At 47.7% G+C, this 17,280-nt stretch overlaps 1 protein-coding gene across 11 annotated transcripts in view; it reads left to right on the forward strand.

The window, feature by feature from the left end:
* CCDC149 (coiled-coil domain containing 149) overlaps window positions 1-17,280 on the forward strand; it is a 100,641-nt gene that overhangs the window by 45,813 nt on the left and 37,548 nt on the right. For 10 of the 11 annotated variants that reach the window (XM_023253246.2, XM_023253249.2, XM_045056530.1 and 7 more), the window contains exon 4: window positions 6,098-6,205. The exons of the other annotated variant lie outside the window; for it this stretch is intronic. In XM_023253246.2, the coding sequence (XP_023109014.2) occupies window positions 6,098-6,205 (108 nt within the window). The remainder of the gene's footprint in view (window positions 1-6,097; window positions 6,206-17,280) is intronic. 11 annotated transcript variants of the gene reach the window in all.

Raw genomic sequence — 17,280 nt, forward strand, 5'->3', positions numbered from 1 at the left:
ACCCTTTCACATCAGCCCTGGCTAGATTTGAATATTTAAAAGAGGCTTCTCTTTAAGCCTTTTTATGTTTTGCTGTTTAAGCTACCTCCTGCCCCAGAGACTTAGAGGAAATAATTTCTCAGTTTGGTTTTCCTTCCCAGTGTTAGCCTGTCTGCCACGCTTTCTCTGACATTTCCTTTCTATAGTGCTGCTGTTGCAAACTGATGGTCACAGAGTCCTTCTCAATAACACAGAGACAGAATGCTCTGCATAGCTGATAAATTATAAGCAGGAGCCACGTGTTAGCTTGATGGATTGTTATAGTGAGTGTGTGTGAGTCATGGGTGTTATTTTTGGTCAAAAGAATTGTGTGAACTTTTCTCCTCTATTTTGAGTGCTTTGATGAAATGTACTACTTTCTTTTCTTTTCTCTCTTTATTTCGCCCACCCCCCCCTTTAAGGTATACGGCAAGGGATTAGGTACCATATCAGAACAGTCATGTTCTGGTTCCCAAAGTTACTGTTTTGGAGTTGAAGAGGCGGAAGGACTCAACAGACTGAACAGGAAAAAAGAAATGTGTTGACAGGAAACTCAGCCTGTGAAATGTAAAATTATAGTCTCCCTGCTTTGAAGCAGGGTGCCTCCCCCACCTGGCCCTCCCAGAGAGGTCAGTTTCAAAGCTGGGGGAGATTTACTAGAACCTAGCTTGGGGGCGCCTGGGTGGCTCAGTCACTTGAGCTTCCGACTCTTGATTTCCGATCAGGTCACGATCCCAGGGTTGTGAGATTGAGCAGCGTCAGGCTCCATGGTGGGCACAGAGATTGCTTGAGATTTTCTCGCTCTCGCTCTCTCTGTCTCTCTCCCTTCCTCCCCCTCTCCCTCCGCCCCTCTCCCCTGCTTTCTCTCTCTGTCTCTCTGTCTCTCAAAAATAAAAAAATAAATTAAAACTTAAAAACCTAGCTTGTAGGCTGTGTGCTCCTAATTCTGCAGCTACCATAGAAATGCCTGACTTCGCTTTAGTGGATTGCTTTTCGGCTGCCTACAGAGTAAATAACTGTCCCATCACCGGTTCTGCAAGTCACTATTTGCTAAAGCAGCCCTGTCCTCTGCTTCATGTGGCACTGGAACCTCTGACGGGGGTACGGGGTCCCTGCCCTGTGCTAAGGAGAGCTCGTTAAGCTCAGTGCTTTCCAAAGTGAGGCCCAGGGACCATGCCAGGGGGCGGGATAAGCACAGAGGTGGAGAAAGTGTTCAGAAACTCTTAGGGCAATTTGCCAGCATGATTTTATGTCCGTTGAATCTAACGAACACTTGGGGTTTGATCCTTTCGTCTTAAGTTCATTTTTCTAGTAATCGATTATCGTACTTTACAAAAGTTCTGGTCTGGGTCAGGTTAGAGGCTGAGAGCAGGCGGTTCACCACTGACAGATGGACTTGTATCCGTGTAGCTGCTACGTCAGGCTTCCGAGTGAACACCAGGCTGCCCACTACCGGGGGCTCTCAAGCCACTGTTGATCCAAAAAGGAAAGGGTTTTTTGTTTGTTTGTTTGTTTTGTTGTTTGGGTTTTATTTATTTATTTATTTATTTATTTATTTATTTATTTATTTATTTATTTATTGGAGGGGTGGGGGTAGCCTTTTATTAAGTTTCCACTGGCACTTTTAATTTTAATTTTTAAAACTTTTCACACCAGTATAATTAACACGGACTGTGACATTATTTCGGGCGTACAATGGTGATTCAACCATTCCATACATTACAACCTGTTCGTCGTGATAACAGTTGGCGTCCTGATCTCCCCCACCGGTCCTCTTACAAGCATTTCTCTCCCAGAACCTCTTCTGCCGCCTAAGAGGAGGCAGGTCCCGGGAAGGTGAATTTTGCTGTGTCTCCTGCAGGGGGGGTGTGAGACGCCACTTCCCCGCCCCTCCTCGGGTGGCTCCCCTGCCTGTGGCGGAGGGATCATGCTTGCTGAGCTAATGTCTGGAAGACGTTCTGGGGTTCCGTGGAGGGGAAGTGGGGGCGGCCCCCTCGGGGATAGCTTCGCTAAGGAAGGAGAGCTGCGGCCGGAGGGGAGGGGCGGGGAAAGGAAAAGCAACCACTGAATCATCACTTCACCGCCCGTGCCCGGGGTCAGCCTGCTCTTGCGGCCTTGAACTGCCCAGCAAAATGGAAATCTTTGGGGCACCTGGGTGGCTCAGTCGATTTAAGCATGCAACTTCAGCTCAGGTCATGATCTCACGGTTGGTGAGTTCGAGCCTGGCGACGGGCTCCGTGCTGACAGCTCAGAGCCTGGAGCCTGCTTCGGATTCTGTGTGTCCCTCTCTCCCTCTGTCCCTCCCCCAGTCGCTCTCACTCTGTCTTTCTCAAAACTAAACATTAAAAAAAAAATTTTAATGGAGATCTTTGATGTAACAGGAGAGGGAGAGAGGGAAGCCAGTGCCATTCCCCCCTATCTGAGACTTTTCCCTTCCCACCCACAAGGCTCACACTTAACTCTTTTTGCTCTTTTAGTCTTGATTTAAATGTGGCCCTTTCCTCGGACACAGTCTGTTCCGTCTGCCTACCTCATTTTTCTCCATAGCACTCATCATCCAACCCCTGGGTCATTATGTATTTTATGGCAAGATAATATAATTAATTTAACATCATCTATTCAAATGTACGTTTACAAGGGCAAGGGGTTTTGTCGCTCCTGCTCGCTGCTGTATCCTCAGAGTCCAAAACAGTGCGTGATGCAGGCTAGGTGCTCAATAAATACTTGCCGTATAAGTAAATGGACGAACAGGGAACAGTGAAGGGGCAGGATCGCAAAGGAGCCAGTTGTGTCCAAGGTCGCATTCGGCCACATCTATCCAACTGTCTGCCCAGTGGTTGAGTTGGAGCCGCTGGACAGGCGCAGTCAAGGGGAGCTAACCACCCTTTAACCAGCACCTACTTTACCAAGCACTGTGGTAGGTGCCCTGTGTTCATTATTCAGCTTAGGGATCACATGAAGCATGTGTGGTTAGCCTCATTTACAGACAGGGAAATCCCAGAGGTTGAAGAATTCCCACACGGCCACCCAAACCGGTAAGTGGCAGAAGGTGCGATTCAGCTTAATCCATCCGGTTTCCACAAATTTCCCAGAATAGTCAATTGGCCGTAGTATCTCTTGTCTTTTTGCTTTTTTACCTGTAAGATGGGAATTAATTTTCCTGGTAAGAACAGCGAGCTGGGGAAATCAGAATGCAGTTAGTAGAAAATACGAACTTTGCACGCATGCGGTTGAAAATTAGATTGCGGGGCGCCTGGGTGGCGCAGTCGGTTGAGCGTCTGACTTCGGCCAGGTCACGATCTCGCGGTCCGCGAGTTCGAGCCCCACGTCAGGCTCTGGGCTGATGGCTCAGAGCCTGGAGCCTGTTTCCGATTCTGTGTCTCCCTCTCTCTCTGCCCCTCCCCCGTTCATGCTCTGTCTCTCTCTGTCCCAAAAATAAATAAATGTTGAAAAAAAAAATTAAAAAAAAAAAAAAAAGAAAATTAGATTGCGTTGTTGAGTCACACGGACTTGGTTAAATCTAGCCAGTGGGGATGAGTCCAGTTTTCACGTAGGACTCTGTGCGTAGCACTGGCTTCAGTGTTGGTACGTATTGTTGTTATTCCAAATTCCCCGCTAGGCTGAGACCACAAACTCCAGACTCAGCATATTGTCTCTCATTTAGAAAATATTGATGGAGCACCTACTAGGTGCTCGGGGTAGATCCATCGAGAGGACCAAGTTCCCTGCCCTTCATGGAACTTCTATTTTTGTAGGGAGAAAGAGGCAGGAAATAAGTAGTCAGCAACAATCCATGAACTAGATTACATGGTGTGTTAAAAGGTAGCGTGGGCTATGAATGAAAAAATTAGTGTAGGAGAGGGGGCTTGGAAGATCAGGGTGGAGGCAGGCAGGTTGCACTGTTAGATCGAGTGGTCCAGGTGGCTTTTGAACAAAGGCCTGAAGAAGGTGAGAGAGGGAGGGAACCAAGAGGTGTTCTGGAGGGAGAGCATTCCCATCAGAGAGTACAGAGCAACAGTGCAGGGATGGGAGCATGCCTGATATGCTTGGGGAACAGCGAGGAGGGAAGCTTGGAGGGAGCTGAATTGGAGTGGGGGAGACCCTGAGGGTAGAGACAACCTGATACCCCAACAGATGGGACATGGGAGATGAGCTAGAGTGTGGGGTCAGGGGTGAGCCAAGCCAGGGTTTATTCTTCGTATTCTCTCACCTTCATTCCCTTTTTATAAAAGTATCTGTTGTAATTGAGTATTCTCAAAAGTATTAACATTTTTTAAAGCAACCTTCCTTCCTTCCTTCCTTCCTTCCTTCCTTCCTTCCTCTTTCTTTCTTTCTTTCTTTCTTTCTTTCTTTCTTTCTTTCTTTCTTTCTTTCTTTCTTTCTCTTTCTTTTCTTTTCTTTCTTTCTTTCTTTCTTTCTTTCTTTCTTTCTTTCTTTCTTTCTTTCTTTCCTTCCCTTTTCCCTTTTCCCTTTTCCCTTTTCCCTTTTCCCTTTTCCCTTTCCTCTCTCTCTCTCTCTCCCCCCACCCCACTTTCTTTCTTTTTTAAGTAGGCTCCATACCCAATGTGGGTCTTGAACTCCCGACCCTGAGATCAAGTTGCATGTACTGACTGAGCCAGCCAGACGCCCCTCCAAAGTATTAGCACTGAGCTTTTTGGAGATTTGGCCACTGCAGTTGTACTAGTCCCCTAATGTCTCTGGATGTGGGTTTCATCAGCTATAATATGAAAGGAATCTTCTAGATAATCTTTAGAAACCCCTGTACGACTATTGCTGAGTGATTCCTTTCCAGGAGTCATGTTCTCATTGCTTGCTTCTTTCCCTCCTTACTTCATTCATTTACTCATCGTGAGTACTTAAAACATTTGCCGGAACACGAGCCCTCCCTGGATGCTGAGGAAGTGGAGAACAAAATCTCTCGTTCACAATAGCCTGAGGTCTCCTTGCTGAGCTTAGGTAAGAAGCTATAAGCAAGGCGAGAATCAGAGCAAGTTGCAACCAGCAAAATACAAACCGTGCAGCCACGTGACGGCATCTCCAGGTTCGGGCCACCCGTGAAAGGGGGGGCGGGCCCGGTAAGAGGTGCTCACGTGCTCTGGGAAAGCAGGCAGTGATGGTGTGACAGGAAGCTGGCTTGAGAGCTGGAGGCTGGTGAATGGAGAGCCATCCACATGGGCCAGAGGGAGTTGAGTCTGAGCTGGAGACACATCCTAGGGAAGGGGTGACATCCTCATGCTGGTACTGCAGGACCAGAAGAGGAGAATAAGGAGGTGAGAAAACCAGCCCAGGAGACCGGTGGATTGCCTCTGGGCCCCGATTCCGGCAGTGGTCGCTCACCCCTCGTCCCCTCTCTGGCTGCCTCATTTTGTGACTGAAATTCTAGACCCTGAGGTAGCACAGAAAAGCTCTTTAAACCAGTTCTCTGTGAAGGGGAAGAAAACTACCTAAACAAGGAAATAAAGCTTTTCCTGGATCGTTGGCTCAACATTTAGAACTGACCTCTAAAGGGGCGCCTGGGTGGCGCAGTCGGTTAAGCGTCCGACTTCAGCCAGGTCACGATCTCGCGGTCCGGGAGTTCGAGCCCCGCGTCGGGCTCTGGGCTGATGATGGCTCAGAGCCTGGAGCCTGTTTCCGATTCTGTGTCTCCCTCTCTCTCTGCCCCTCCCCCGTTCATGCTCTGTCTCTCTCTGTCCCAAAAATAAATAAACGTTGAAAAAAAATTAAAAAAAAAAAAAAAAAGAACTGACCTCTATGGCCATTGCAAGATTTTTAGTGCAGAGCTCTTAAAATCGTTTTCTAAAAAGTCGAATGTGGCAGACTCCCCCCGTTGCTTGTCTGTGAAGCTCTCCTGGAGACCGAGCACGTCCCCGCACCGAGGTTCACGGCCAACGTCGTTTGCCTCCATGCAGCTGTAGAGGCGTGATTTGCACACTTGCTACATTCGTGTATGCGTTTACTCTAATGGGCTTTGTGTGGTTGTGCTGGGCCTGGACGCCAGCCTCAGTGAGCCTCGCAGAGCCCCACATGTTATCCACTCCTGTGTTTCTGAACGTATTTCATAATATGTTGATATTTCCAGGCTAATCTTGCACAGCTACTGAGAGATTCTCAGGACCGAAATACACATCTGGGAGAAGAAATTAAAGAACTTCAGCAAAGGCTTGCAGAAGTCCAGGGTGACAATAAGGTACCGTGAATATTTAAAGGGAAAAAGCTCTGCCATGTAATTGTGCACTAGAGGTTTATGTAGAGCACATCAGAAAAATGTAATGCAGCATTTGCTGAAAAATTTGTTATAGATTTTTACATTTGCAATGAAAATTCACAGTTTAGCATTTCTTATCTTTATTACATTGCCTTTGTGTGTGCACGCACGCGTATGTGCGTGCTTCTGGGTTGCTCTAAAATATTGCCACAACCCATTATAGAAGTTTCATTATGTTCAGCTTGGTGGTGAATAACATTGCGGTTGAGGGCAAAATAAAACCCCAAACGCTATACTTTCCCCCTTCTATACAAATAATGGATTTGTGGCTCAGATGATTTGGAATTATTCACATTCAGTTTTGAATTTTAAGTAGTCATCCTACTAATTATGTTCACATAACCAATTTATTTTATTGCTAAATTTGGCAATTTGTATGGAACATTGCTCAAAATCCGCTGCGTGGTATTAATCAAACTCCCCTGTTGGCAACGTTAATTATAAAATATGAACTCATAAACTCCAAACTGAATGTGTGCGCTCTCTCTCCCAGCTGAAGCTATGAACAAAAGTACAATTGAGAGAAAGGAAGAGAAACTATCAAAGTTTAATTCTGTCCCCCCAAATAATTTTCTGTTTGGCCACGATAGATTGATGTTCAGCTCCTTGCCAGAAACAGCTCTCCTGATAGAGATGGCCACTGGAGTTTCACGCAAGAAAACTGCATGGCAGGGAGGAGGTCCTTCCTTGGGAAATGCCTTTTCAATGTTACCAAATTTCCTTGACAAATGGTGGTGGCATTCACTGCTTCTGGGAGCTGTTGGTTATTGGAAGGCGCCATTTTGAAAGACGCTGGCTCATTAAAAAAAAAAAAAAAAAAAAAATGCACGAAGTATCTTGAGTTTTCCAGAGACTTCTTCATAACAAAACAGAGAGGGTTTTATGCTCCTGCTGGCTTGAGAGGCTCAGTCTGGGGGCCAAGTGGGAAGTCTTCCTCTGTAGCGTCTTCTCCACTTAACCTGCCTTTAAGTGTTTTTTGAAACCTCTTGGATATAGCATATGTATTTGAAAAATTAGGCTTTATTATTCTGGGTCATGAAATTGGGGGTGGGAGAGAATGCCTAAAGAAGGGTTCTAATTAACACTGGACAAGCTAATCAGGCCTCTGGTATGGCTTTATTCACCACTAAAAGGATTTAAGTTCTGTAACCTAGGTGTTTGGTCCATAATTAAGGGCCAGACCTTCTTAGTCACTTCCTCAAGTGGTAACAGGAGGACAAGGTTTTCTAGAGAATAAAATGAGACGTGTTTAACAGTTTCCTTTAAACCCATGAAAATACTACAGGAATTTTGGAGACATAATAAATCCACGGAACACTAAAACATTTTGAAGATGGTATTTTTGGATTTATAGCCCTTCCTGATTGATTTTTTTTTCTTACTTTATTTCTTTCCCCCGCCCTTACATTAGCTACCCCCACCCCCCAACGTTCCTAAATATACCTTCTGCTTCTTTTAATTCTGTCACCTTTTAGACACGTGGTATTTTAGGGATCGATGTTTGCAACTGGTATTTCAAGGGAAAGGAAGGTGCATGTGAACGTGACCGTGTATGCATGCACGTGTGAGTAGGTGCAGGACTCAGGGTGGGGATGTGCGTGCATGTGCACCACTAAGCACAGGTCCGGGCCTCCTTTTGCATTGGCACAGTCTGAACTTCGTGATTTGTTTGCGCCCTGGGTCTTTATTCCAGTAGCTGGACACATTTATCAGACTTTGTTTTCTTGCTCAAGGTTTGGAATCTAGTGACTCATATTCATGGCCTATGAAGTAATTCGCCCGCCAAAAGCTACAGGAAAGATGTCATAATGTTCAGCAGACCCCCATCTCAGTATCCAGCCTCTCCTCCTCAGAAAAACACCAGCTTCAGTGAGCCCCAGAGGTTCCATTTATTCTCATTTGCATCTAAAGTTATAGGGCTGATTTGTTTCAGATCCCCGTGAATCGTAGCCACCCTCCCCCCACCCCCACCCCCAGTTGTCAACACGAAAGCCGGATTACTCATTCGATAATGACACCAGGCATCTTGGGAAACTCAGAGGCCCCTGTTCCTAGGTGTGTGGTGTAGAATGGTTAGCCCTTCATTTATTTTTTTCTAATTCATCGTGTCACTAGCTGCTCCAACCTTTCCATTGCCTTCCAAATCCAGTCCAACCTCCTTGCCATGGCGGGCTAGGCCCTCCTGTATTTGGCCCCTACTGATTTCTCCAGCCACATCTCTCGCCACTGGTCACCTCATGCTTCAGCTCAGCAGCACTAATTTCAGCCCCTTGGTTGAGCTATACTGCCTTGTGCCTCAGGGCCTTTGCACCTGCTGTTTGCTCTGTCTGGGACTCTCTTCCCTTTTACTCTGCTCGCAAACTCCTGCTCATCGTTTAAGTCTTAGCTCAAATGGAGCCTTCTTCAACTCTTAGGGGCCCACACTGCTCTGCTCTTTCCCCTCTGCTTACACTTGTGTGGCACCCTCACCCCCAAGAGTAAGCTCTTTGCAGGCTGAATTCCTGACTGGTATACTGCAGTATTGCTAAGAATTGGCGCTCTTAGTTCCCGATACGTGAACATTATTTAATAAGTCTTTATTGAAGACATGGAGTGGAATAAATGAACGAGTGAAGGAATAAAACAAATGAAGGGAATGAAAAGGAGAGCAAAAACGTTCAAGGAAGAGGAAAAGGGAGATGGAAAGGAAAAAACATACAAGAAAATATGCAGACTGAGAAAACAAGCCCTGGTCGTCATCAGTAACTCTGTTTGTGGGGTGAGAATAGTTTAGAAATTTGGAGAAAAGCAAACCGCTTCACCCAAGTAAAAGCAAAAGCAAACCAAACCCCAGGTATGAGACCTTGGGAAGCCCTTGTGGAGAGAGCAGAGGGTCTGAGGCTGAGCCATGGTGGGCTCAGGGTGAGATGCCTGCTCAGAGCTTGGCTCAAGCCTGTCAAAATCAAGAACACTCAATAACTGCTGTTGTTGGGCTCCTGACTCCTCCCCCCGCCCCCTCATTCCAAACAGAAGGGCCGATGGCATCATTTTATGAGCAACTGTTAAAGTACAGGATTTTTATCTCCAAGTTGCCATTTTAACTGATGACCCTTATCCGTATTTTGGGAAGCCCAGATTCTAGATGTTAAGTACATTTAAGAAACAAGGTGATAGGAAATTACTTGCCTTGGATATTTTAAGGTAGACTAATTTTTCCATTTGTTCAGCTAGAGCCTTGTAACCCTATGTGCCATAAAGCATTTTCAAACAGCCTCTTGAAAGATTTGTTGCCACCCTGGCTTATAAGCAGCTTAGCCCTCCCATGGGGTGGAGAGGGTGGGGGTTTCCGTGATAGGGTGGGGGGGGGGTCCCATGATCAAATACCACCTGCCATCTCTCTGAACTGTGCCCAAGAATTTCTTGGGGCTCCTGGAGGGATGCAAACCCCTCATCCGAGCTTGAAGAGAGGTGTGAAAAGGGAAGCCTAGTGGACACCCTCCATTTCCCCGATAATTCTAGTCCTGAAAGGTTAATGAGGAAAGAGGAGGCACGTGGGGAAGCAAGGACTCACACTTTTACAGATCACCCTGGGAAAAGCTTTTCATGGGTGGTAGATTGCCCTGGGCTCTCAGTGAGTCAGTCTGTGAGGCATAAGGACCAATGATGAGGAAAGACCCAGATGAGGCTGGGGCCTCCAGTCTCAAAAAGCAGCCCGCTGAGAGAGAACCGTAGCTTTCCTTCTTACCTCAGAGGTCTGCCTGCTCCGAATCTTCTGGCCACGAAGAAAAGAGTGGATTCAGGCAGAGGGGACCGGGAGGGAGAAGGGGTTCTCCGAGAAATTTAAGGAGGGGTAAGAGGCAGTCAAGAAAACTAGCAGAGCGCATTTGGGTCCGATAGCCAGAGGTCAGCTGGTAGACCAGCTCTCTAAAAGAGGAAGCCGGGCTGATAGTGCCTTGCCAACTTCCATGACAAACGAGGAGGCCACCAAAGTGAAGGCACTGACCTGGGAGTTGGAAAGATGGGCACTCCTGGAGAGGCCAGCTGCAGCCTTGCCCCTGTCAAGTGGCGTCAGGAAATACAGTCCAAGGGGTCCAACTTTGGAAATCAGGAGGCCCCAGGTTTATATTCTGGGTCCACCAGTTACTGTTTTATGGGCGCGAGCAAGTTGGCTTTCTCTCCTGGCCTCAGTTGCCTCATCTGGAAAATGGGAGTAACCACGCCTCTCCTAGATTTGTTGTTAGGTTTCATCAGGTATTCATGAGTGCATGGTTGGGGAATGGCTACATCCCGCTTAATGCTCTAGCAGCCGTGGATACATCCAGGAATAAGAAAGACAAGGTGCTCATTCTCAAAGAGCGTATATTCTAGTTGGGGAGACACGCGGTAAGAAAACAAAATACGTAAGATCATCAGACAGTGGTTAGTGCTGGGAAGAAAGCAGGACGATGAGATTTAACGTGTGTGCGTGCGCGCACGTGTTTGTAAGGGCGTGGCACCCAGTAAGTGTTCCACAAAGGGTTAAGTGTTGCTGGTATTTTGGCATGACCTGGGGCCAGATTGGCTTACCGTCTTTTTGTGCAGGTATGCCACCGGGAAGCTCAAGGTCTTTCTTTCTGTTGATCAACTGTTTCCAGCGCGCTGGGTACGTGCCTCCCAATAGAGACAGAAACTGTGGTAAAGAGCGTGGCACCTGCAGGATGGATCCCCCAAACTCAGCACTCCTTGTGGCCACCCCAGACTTTGCCAGCACCAAGCATTACTGCTTTGGTACAGAGCTTCTGGAAGCTTCCTTGCATTTTGTGTGCGCCTTGCCGGGTAACCACCTAACAGAATGTGCCAGGAACAGGAACTCAGGTTCCCATTGAGAACTTGGTTTTCTTGTCCACTTGGTTTTATTTTTCTTCATTTTACAGATTTTGGCACTTGGGTGCAGAAGAACAGTCACAAAATGCAAGTGTTCAAAAGCAAGGAAGCTCAGGTGGACAGCTGCTCCCAGCAGTGTTCCACATCCACATTTCCTGGGCCCCCGCTGGCCACTTTAAACGTAGCTGTTTGTCATATTGCGTAGACACGAGGTTTTGCCCTTAATAATGAACTTTATGTTACACCAGCTGACGGTCTTTAAGCACCTCTGTTTTATCTGGCGTTGGCACCATAAAACGATGGAGCCCTTCTGTGAACATACCTCTATTGACGTGGGACTTGTGGATGGATTCGGAGCGCAAACCAATTAAGTCAAAGCCATGAGCCAATAAAGACAGACCAATGAGCATGCAGGTGACTAATTAAAGTATACTTTGTTTCAAAAAAAAAAAGATAACAACAAATGAGTGCTCAGCTGTGGCTGTTTGTAATGGTCCAGGGTGAGGAATCAGAGAGCTCTTTGTAAACAGTTCCTCTTTATGCTTCAGAGGAGCAGAGAGATGTCCTAGTCTGTAGGAAACCCAAATGAAGAGAGCGTGCTAATGAAAAGCTCTTACCTTGGGGCATTATAGAAATTAATTACAAAGAATTAAAATGAAGGATAAGAGCCCCTCACCTGCTTCAGCCCCAGCGTATCCTGCTCTAACTGGGATCTTGATTGTGAACTAGAGGCAACGCTCAGTTCAGCCAGCAGCTGATTCCCTAATGTTCAGGATTCCCTAATGTTTTGCTGTCAGATGAATTGGACACATTTGGTCTCAGAGACTGTATTTGAGTCCATGCTGCCTTATTTAAGCGTGTAGCTCGGGTGGCCCATGAGACCGGTGGTTTTGAACACTCATCCCATAGACCATGTGCTTGTAGTTACTTTTTAGTAGAGAGCGGGCTCTGAAAGCGATCTCATTTTACAGCCCACCGTATCCAAACTACATTAAACTACCAAGAAATTGAAGCAGCCTTAAAACTGCTCGGTGGGACCCTATAAAGATTGTGGCTCCGCGGTCAATGTGTACCGAACTGTCCGAAGGTGATTCGGGGGCTTCCTGACTGTGTGATCTTGGGCCAGTCGCTTGACTTCTCTGTGTCACCATTATTCTCATCGGTACAGTGGAGACGTCAGCAGTACAGCGGATGGTTCGGTTCACATCATTTCGACACATCGTTATTGAGGACCCAACCACGTGCTCTCTGGATAGGGCAGGAAATAGTGAGTCCCTGCCTTCACAGGGCTTCCCTTCTAGCAAGGGGAGATGAACAGTAACCAAATAAATAAATATATTGGTATTTCACAGATCCGGAGATGCAGTTTTTCACATTTAAACATCTCTGACCTACAGTCAGTGGTATCATGTTGTTACAATTGCCGATTTTTATTCTTTTTAGAGACACGTCATGGTGGGTCTTCAACGTTGATGGAGTTTTATATTTGATGAAGCACACCATGAGATGTCGGAGGGTGTTTTAAGCGCCTCAGGAGAAAATTACTCAGAGCACTGTGGAGTGCAGCCCGGGCAGACGGGTTGGTGGGGTTGGGGGGGGGAGGAGCACCATTTATATCGGGTGGTCGGGGAAGGCGTATCTGTTCATGTGCCCTTTGCCCTGAAGCTGAAGGGCGTGTGGTGGGAGGTGGTCAGGTAACCGAGGGACGAGGTGCAGAACCCCGAGGCAGGAACAAGCTTGGGATGATAAAGTCGTGGCAGGGAGGCCATTGGACCTCTTAGGAGAATCACATATGAAAACTTATACAAACGGTTAACACACAACTCGCTCCGTGGGGGGAATGCTGTGCAATGGCTGTCATAGTCGTCATGGAGAGAGCCAGCACCGCATAAACTCCAGAACCCTAGACTGCCAGCCAGGGTCGACCTCCCAGCCCTGCCATTTACAAGGTTGGCAACGTGGGCAGGTCGCTTCACCTTCTCTGAAGATGGGGATATCACAGTACCTCCCCGGGTGCTTGTTGGAATTACCTGGGTTCATGTGTGTAAGCACCTAGGCCATGGCTCCAGCAGTGGTATCCATGGAAGACTTCACAGAGGGGAGTGACCTTTGATCTGAGACCTGAAAGAGTTGAAAGAAATGGGTTCTGGACAGACCAAGAGGACGTGCAAAGGCCCAGAGGCAGGCACAAGCCTGTGTGTCTGAGGCATTGAAAGGAAGCCGGCCAGGCCAGAGAACAGAGAAAACGCAAGCGGCTGGAGATGGAATCAGGAGGCAGATGGGAGCAGCTCACGTCCTCATGTTGTGCCTCATCAGCCCCGCTGAAAACTTGGGCATTGATTCCAGTGCAATGAAAAGCCACTGACGATATGCGTAAGAAGAGCTTCTAGCACGTTTTTGGGTGCTCAAGTTGGGTGCTGGTTAACTGGGAGAGGCTGATACACATAGACCCCAAAGAGCTCTTTTGCCTCTTCTGCCTCGTGTGGATACAGCAAGAAGATGGTTGTCTGTGAATGAGGAAGCAGACTCCCACCAGAAACTAAACCCTCTAGAGCCTTGAGCTTGGACTTCCTAGCCTCCAGAACGATGAGAAATGCATTTCTGTTGTTCAGAAGCCACCCAGACGATGGCATCCTATTATAGCATCCCAAACAGACCAAGGCAGGAATTGGTACCAAGAAGTAGGATGTTGCTGTAACAAATACCTAGAAATGTGGAAGTGAATTTGGAACTGTGTAATTGGTAGGGCTGGGAGAGTTCGAAGGTGCGTGTTAGATAAAACCTACGTTGCTGTGAATGGACCATCACGGGCGATTCTGGTGAGGGCTCAGGAAGAAAAGAGGCGAGCTGCAGAGAAAGCCTACATCTTCTTGGAGAATACCAAAGTAATCCTGAGCAGAATATCGGTGGAAATGTAGACAGTGAAGGTCATGGATGATGTATTGGAAACTGGGGGGGGGGGGGGGGGGGGAGGGCCTTCTTTGTTATGAAGTAGCCAAGAACTTGGCTGAACTGTGTTCGAATCCATTGTTTTATGAAAGGTAGAACTTGCGAGCAATAAAATTTGATATTTAGCTGAGCAGATCTCTAAGCAAAGTGTTGGAGACATGGCTTGGTTCCTCCTGATTGCTTATCAATTACAAGAAGAGAGAAATGATTTGAAGATGGAATTGTTAAGCAAAAGGAACCAGAACTTAAGGATATGGATAGTCCTCAGGCTATCTGTATTGCAAAAAAAAAAAAATCATCAAGCGTGTGGCCAGGTGACCATTTGATAAGGAAATTTGTCCTGATCAACCGTCTCAGACAGAAGCCAGGTGCTGTTTTTCACGACAGTGGAAGAATGCCCATGAAGGCACATCTGAGGTCACCAAGTCTGCCTGGTGTGCATGGGCCTGGAGGTCACGGCAGCCTACACCTGGTTATAGAGGATGGGGCCTCCCAGAACTGCAAGGCCAGCAGAGAGCCACTGTGGGGCTGTCCTGCCAAGTCATGGGGTCACAGAAGTGACATTGCCACCCCAGTGAGTCCAAAGGCAGAGCATCAAGCCAGAGAGGATTATCCTTGAGCCTTAAGGTTTAACATTGTTTGCTCTGTTAGGTCACCTGGGACCTGTCACCTCTTTCTTCTTTCCTAGTTCTCCTTTTTGGAATGGGAATGTCTATCCTGTGCCTGTCCCTCCTTTGTATGGTGGAAGCACATAGCTTGTCTGGTTTCATGGGTTCACAGCTGGAGGAGTTTAGCTCAGGTCAAATCATACCTAGAGTCTCACCCATATCTGATTTAGACGCTATTTCAGTGAGGCTTTGGACTTTAGAGTTCATGCCAGAATGGGTTAAGACTTTGGGGGCTGTTGACATGGAATGAATGTATTATGTATGTGAGAAGACTGTGAATTTTAAGGGGTCAGGGGTGGAATATTGTGTCCCCTCCCCCTCCTAAATTTATGTGTTGAGATTCTAACCCCCAACGGGATGGTATTGGGAGGTGGGGCCTTTGCAACATTATTGGGTCATGAGGGTGGAGCCCTCATGCCTGGGATCAGTGTCCTTATAAAAGAGGCCCCAGCAGCTCTGTCTTCGCCACCACCATGTGAGGACACAGCAAGAAGATGGCCCTCTGGGAACCAGGAAGCAGACACCAAGCCTGCCGCCACCTTGATCTAGGACTCGTGATCTCTAGAACCGCAAGAAATCAATGTTTGTTGCTTATAAGCCACCAGTGCATGGCAGTCTGTTACAGCAGCCTGGGTGCCCTAAGACAATCCCCATTTCCAAAAGGACGGATGTCCCCTGGGGCCCAGCAAGGGCTGGGTGACTTTCCCAGGATGCATGACAGGCAATAGCAGCATCAGGGTCTGAACAGGTGACACCCGGGGAACAGCAGCCACTCCTGCCTCTGGCTTCCTCTTCCTGTCTCGTGGGGAAAACGGATTCGGGCAAGTGGAAGCCAGGTGAGGAGAGGATATGGCGGGCCATGACGGCAGAAGCCTGAGAGGAGATGGTGGAAAGGAGTGAGTCATTCCGACTGGGGGAAGGAGGACCAGAGTTTGCAGGGGCCCTCGGCGGAGGAATCGACTCAGGGGGCAGGGTGGGGGAAGGGCACCCAAGAGTCATTTAGCCGCACGGTTTTGTGGCCACGTCCCCCAGCCACATCCCAGCTGCAGCCGTTCCTCGTCCATAAGCTGACGACTCACACCCGTAATTCATTCATAAACGTTTATTTCCATCTAAATCAGCAAACGAATACATCCATTGGTGGCAGGCAAGTGCCTCGCGGGGCAATGATCCACTTCTGGGGCTGGCGCAGGGAGGCTGGCCGCGGAGTTTTGCCCGCCCTGTTTGGGGGAATTAAGTGCCCGGAGCAGTTGTAGCAATAGCCATTTCCAAGGTGGGAAATCAACATCATCGCGTGCAGTCTGCAGATAAGGTTGGCCCTGGAGCCCTGCTTCCTCCAGCTTGAAGGGAAGATTGGACTTCCGCAGCGGGCGAGTGTGGGGGGAAACTCACGTGGAGGACGACAATGATGACACTCGTAACAATAATCGTAATAGCAGCTAACACTTCTTGCACACTTCTGTTGTTCCGGGGACTGTGCTAAGGATCACAGAGAAACCCATCTTCTCTTAGGATTACGTTCTGAAGTCAGCATGTGAGCGGTAAAAACTTGTGTCTAGCCACAGGTCCCCTCCCATCCCCCCCGCGATGGTCCCTGAAATTGTCCATCAAGTTCAGGGCACATGGCATTTATGTTCCCGAACACGGCATGATGCATTCGTATGAACAATGCGATCGTGCCTGAATGTGTTACCAGCCGCGCCCCCACACCCCTCTGTCCGGGGCATTGAACGCAGGAAGTGGGTAGTCACCCAACTTAAAAAACTTTCTCTCTCTCTCACCCTCTCTTCCTCCTCTTTTTTTTTCTTTCCCTCATCTTTTCGCCAAGCACGTATGCTTGAGCCCCCTAAGTGAAATGTTCACTTAGAGCAACCCCATTCCTTCTCACTGCATGCTTACAGCAACCCTCCAAGGAAGCTATACCATTACCCTTGTGTTGTTTCAGTGCAAGATACTGCAGCCCAGGGAAGTTCTGGCGTGTGCCAAGGTTGCACAGCTAGCAGACTGTGGAGCCAGGACACAGACCCCAGCCAAGACAGGCTCCAGAGCCTGCGAGGCTGGTGCCCTGGAAGGCGGGTGAACTCTGCCTTCGGCATCCCTGTCGCAACCCCCTCCTTGGCCCCTTGCACTTGACTTGACTTGCACTTGACTTGACTTGCACTTGGGCTGCTTGCACTTGAATTTCAGACCAACTAATGATCCAGCTATTACCAGTTTGGACCTCACTTTAAAAAAAAAAAACAAATGTTTCAACCAGTCCAGCCCTGCAATTTAATAGACAATATTGTATGCATATTAAACACCAAATGATTGTTAACATATTTATTGAGGCTTAACAGGCATCCGGCATATAAAAGATGACTCTCTTATATGGCTGTCAGACCTCAATAAACATGTTTAATAATTAATTGGCATTAAGCAAACATAATTGCGTGATTCTAAATTAGGTGTTCAGCGAAGCGTACTTCGAATGGAAAACCACCGTAGTGTTTTATTACTTAAAGTTCAGGCTGTCAGTCTGGCTTTTCACAGATCAAG

This window comes from Felis catus, chromosome B1 (genome assembly GCF_018350175.1).
Source record: "Felis catus isolate Fca126 chromosome B1, F.catus_Fca126_mat1.0, whole genome shotgun sequence".
Lineage (NCBI taxonomy): Eukaryota > Metazoa > Chordata > Mammalia > Carnivora > Felidae > Felis > Felis catus.